Source organism: Gopherus evgoodei, unplaced genomic scaffold (genome assembly GCF_007399415.2).
Source record: "Gopherus evgoodei ecotype Sinaloan lineage unplaced genomic scaffold, rGopEvg1_v1.p scaffold_363_arrow_ctg1, whole genome shotgun sequence".
Lineage (NCBI taxonomy): Eukaryota > Metazoa > Chordata > Testudines > Testudinidae > Gopherus > Gopherus evgoodei.
The window spans coordinates 1-4,567 of NW_022060031.1; the positions used below are offsets into that span (position 1 = coordinate 1).

At 64.7% G+C, this 4,567-nt stretch overlaps 1 protein-coding gene across 1 annotated transcript; it reads left to right on the forward strand.

Moving 5' to 3' along the window:
- Positions 1 to 5: 5 nt before the first annotated feature.
- LOC115641837 (homeobox and leucine zipper protein Homez-like) lies at positions 6 to 1,848 on the forward strand (the record flags this gene model as incomplete). Its single annotated transcript, XM_030545203.1, is given in 9 exon segments — positions 6 to 107; positions 109 to 183; positions 185 to 368; positions 371 to 460; positions 463 to 564; positions 567 to 755; positions 758 to 1,012; positions 1,015 to 1,213; positions 1,833 to 1,848. Coding segments are annotated over 9 exon segments (1,212 nt in total), but the record flags the coding sequence as incomplete, so codon positions are not given.
- Positions 1,849 to 4,567: the final 2,719 nt, after the last annotated feature.

Consider the following 4,567-nt stretch of genomic DNA (forward strand, 5'->3'; position numbering starts at 1 on the left):
ACCTGCAGCTGGTGTGGACCCAGGCGTCCCAGACCAGCGAGCTGGACGGCCACCAGCCGCTGCGCCAGGCCTTCAGCTACTTCCCCTACCCCAGCCTGGCCGACCTGGGCACTGCTGTGCCTGCGCCACGGCCTGCAATTGGAGAAGGTCAAGGCCTGGTTCATGGCCCAGCGGCTGCGCTGCGGGCATCAGCTGGAGCGCCGAGGAGATCGAGGAGACGCGGGCGCGGCTGGCCTGCCGCCAGGACCGCCCGGCCTTTGGGGCCCCTGCTGGCCCCCGCGCCCCCCTGCCGCAAACTGGCAAGGCCCTGGGAGGCAGGGAAGCCCCCGTGGCCGCACACCACAAAGCCAAGCCCCAGGAATCCCCAGGAGCTGTTCGGCTGTGGCCCGGGGCCCCCCAGAGCCGGGGAGAGCTTCCACAGTCCCCTACCCCAAAGCCAAAGAGACGCTGACGCCACCCCCCACCTTTTCCCCACGCCACCCCCTCCGTGCCGGGCCTGGGCGGATTCTCCGGCTGGCGCCAGCCACCCAGACACCGCCTGGGACCTCAGCAAACCCTGCCGGCTGGGGCAGTTGACACCGCACCGCCCTCCTCCGGAACCACCGTCAATGGGGCTGAGGCTTGGGCCCGGCCTGGCCACCCCCACAGCACCCTGGAGGCCCAGCGGCAGCGGAAGAGCCGGCGGAAGAGCAAGGAGCAGCTGGCGGTGCTGAAGTCGTTCTTCCTGCGGTGCCAGTGGGCGCGGCGGGAGGATTACCATGGCTGGAGCGGATCACCGGCCTGCCGCGGGCAGAGATCATCCAGTGGTTCGGGGACACCCGCTACGCCCTCAAGCACGGGCACCTGCGGTGGTTCTGGGATAACACCGTGCCCCCCGCTGCCACCCTGGAGCCCGGGCCCCGCACGGACACGGGCCCGCTGGAGCGGTACTGGGCCGCCCGGCAGCAGCTGCGCCAGGATGACCTGCCAGCCCTGTGCCGTGAGTCGGGCATGGGGGCCCAGCAGGTGCTGAACTGTTCTACTCCCCTCACCCGAGCCCTGAGGTGGTGGTGTGCCTGGGCGAGGAGCCTGAGAGACGAGGACGAGGAGGCCGGGCTCATGTGCAGGACGACGGGGAGGAGATTACGACGAGCCGAGGGAAGAGGACCTGGCACCCAGGAATGAGGAGCTTCGGAGACTTCCCGGGGAGGGCGGGGTTGGGAGGAGCCGACTCGTACGCTGGGGCCCTGTTCTGTCTAGTTCCTCCCTCCGTTCTGAAACCCAGATCTGGTCCTGAATCTAGTTTTTCCCTCCCTCTCCCTTCCTGGGCCCACTTCCCCCCTGCCTCTCTCCAGCTCTAGAACCCGGTCCTTCTCCCTTTCTGTTCTGGAACTTGGTATCATGCAGTCTGCTTCTAGATCATTGTTGTAATTCACATCTCCATGCCTCAGGCTCCACATTTGGGTTTGTGTGTCCCCACTCATCTTGGTGCTCTATGAACAAGTACTGGGCTCCCTCCCTGTTCTAGAATCTAGGACCCTGTTTCTCTCCCCTTTGTGTTCTAGAATCCCAATCAGGCCCTGGTCCCCTTCCTCTGCTAGAACAGAAGGACACCCTCAAACTCTGCCACAGGCCCTAGAACCTGGAGATCTTGACCTAGAAACCCAGGTGCCCAGTTCCCTCTGCCATGCTCTAGAACCCAGATACCAGTTCGTTCCTGGTTCCCTACTCTAGAACCTAGGTTTCTCTGGTTACAAGTTTGTGCTCTAGAACCCTGTAACCTTTCGGCCAGATTTCTGGATTCAGGTATGCTCCTTTCTCTCCAGACTTCCCTCACCTCTCCCCTCCTTCAGGCGCCTCTGTTTCTAGAGTCTGCCTTGGGTCATCCCTCCCCCCCCTCCTCTACTCACGTTAAGGCCCTGTCCCCCAGAGAGACCGTGTGGCAGGAGCTGGGTGGGAGCAGCATCTGGCCTGGAGGGGGTGGGCAGATGGTCTGTGGGGGCTCCCTGGGTTTGGTTTTACAAACTGGGCAGGAGAAACCGGAGCGTGGAGAGCAGGCGGGGGCAGCCTTTCCTGGCGGCTGGATGGTCCTTTCTGGAGTTGTTAATTTATAATGCCCGACTGGCACAAGTTAAAGCGAGGTTTGAAGTTGACCCCCACGCCTGGGCCTCTGTCGATTGGGGGTGGGGGTGGATGGGGAGCCCAGGGGCGGGGCTTTGGTTCATTCGTTCCCTCACTCACGTTCTCGGTTCTCGTTCCCTCGGTGGTAGCTGGCGCACATCGTGGGGGAGGGGTCCCTGACGCTCAGTGGGGTAGGTCTCCCGTCTCCCCTTCCTCTCCTCGGGTTCCCTGTCACTTGTTTCCTCCTCTCCCTCCCTCATTTCCTCTTCCCCACTCCCTCCTTCAGCACCCGGCTCCTGCTGCCCTCACGCCCACTCGGGCTTCGGGAGGTCGGGGTTCCCCCAACCCCCCTCAACCATCCAACCCTTCCCCAGCAGAACCCCCAAGGATGGACGAAGAGCGGCTGGGGGCGGGAAATCGGGTATGTCTCCCTAGGTTCGGGGGGTTTATGGCTGAACCTCAGTTCTCCCCCAAACACGCAGCATCCCAGTTGGAAAAGCCAGACATTTATTGTCAATGGGGGGTGGTCTGGGCCCATGGGGATCAGAGCCATTTGGGGGCACCCCAGCTGGGGGGGGACAAGGATAATGGGGGACTGACTCCAGTGGTGTGATTTTCCTCCCCTCCCCCAATGGCTCTGATCCCAGCGTGGGGCGGGGGCTAACAGGACCGTGGCCCTGGGGCTGGCTGGGTGGGGAGACAGGTGCATGGGGGGCTGGGGAAATGGGGACCTTTGGCTGGGCCAGTGTGGGCAAGTATGGGGGGGCTGTGTTAGACGGGAGTGGGGGGGCAGCTGTGATGGGTTGGGGAGGCTCCCCTGGCTGTACGCACATCTCCCGGGCACAGTCGCTCTAGTCCCAAGGGGAACTGCAGGGGCAGAGTCCGTCAGGTGCTGGGGAGCTGGGCAGTTTCGGTACCCCACATGCTACAGCTGGGGGGCCTGGCTGGCACTGGGGGCCCTGTGGGGAGAGAATCCTAGTGAAGAGACAGAACAGTCGGGGGGGGTCATTCCCTCTGACTTCCCTCCCTCTGAGTCCCTCTTCCCCAGACCCCTCTTTTGGGGGCTCACCCCCTTGAGCCCCCCTCCCCAACCCCCTCTGCGTGGGGTGTGACCCCCCAATCCAGTCTCACTTACCTGCCATGCTGAGAGGGGGTGAGTTGGGGGGTGAATCTTAGCTGGGGGGAGAGAAGAAATTACCCAGAATGCTACAGCCAGATACCCTAAGCCTTAGCCCCTGCCTCCAGCCCACTCTGCCTCGAGCGCCCTCCAGCTCGACCCCCAGCCGTTCAGCCCCCGGCTTGACCCCCACCCTGCCCCCAACCCAGTCTCCCTGCCCCTCACCTGTATGGGTCTTGGTCTCTCTGCGCTTTGGCTTCCCGAGGGGTGCCCCCCTCTCAGATCTGTGGGGCGGATGGGAGATGTTAGTGGGGCAGATTGGGGGTGCCCTGTGGACCCTGCTATGGGCTGGGAGAGGGATCCCCTCATCTCTCATTCCCATCCCCCCAGGTCTCACCCCGTGCTCATTCCCTCCCCCTGCTCACCTGCGAGATGCCAGTGCCAGCGTGGAGGGGCCTCGGCCCTGCCCGGCCTCACCCTCCACTGGCCCCGCCCGGGGGGGCGCAAGGGGAAGGTGCCCAGCGCGGGGGTCTGGGTGGAGGAGGAGGAGGCCCTTGGGGGAGAAGAGAGAGGAGTTAGGGGAGGGGGGAAGCAACAGAGAGACCCCCTGGGGGAATCCCAGCCCCCACCCCTGACGACCAGGGAATCCCAGCCCACAGACCCTCCCCAGGTTATCTGAGTCCCAGAGACCCCCCCAGCTGGGGCAATCCCAGCCTCTCTGACCTGCCCCCGAGGGGGATGCAGGGGCACCCAACCCCCACACACTCACCAGTAGGACAGGCTCTGGGTGGAGGCGGGAGACGGGGTGGCTGTGGAGCAGAGGGGAGACAGTTCAGGGGGGATCGGATTTGGGGGGGCAGCTCTGGAGAAGGGGGAGTGAAACTGTGCAGGAATGGGGGGGGTGATCCAGTGCCCAGGGAGACAGCCAGAGCGCTGGGGGGGTGACTGCCCCAGCGAGCGGTGGGGGGCAGCCATGGCTCTGAGGCCTTGTCCCTGTGACCATGGCTGGACCAAGCTGAGGTCGTTCTCTGGCTGTGGGGCACCCCCTGGCCCTCTCACCGATGCTGGAGCCAGTGGGGGTCTGGGCAGGTCCCGGAGCCTGCTGGGGAGAGAGGAGAAATAGAGTGAGTCAGAGTGGGGTGCCCGGGCAGCACCTCCCCTCCTGTGGCCCTAGGCACCCACATGGCCCTCCTGCCCCCCATAGCCTGTGTAGTCCGCATCCCCCCCCACTCCGCAAGGGGCATGAGGGGCGACTCCGGCCAGTGGGGGTGCTGGAGAGGCGGTAGGGGATGGACTCCAGCAGGAGGAGCGGCTGTGGGGGGAGAGACCTCATTATGTGGGGCGCCCCTG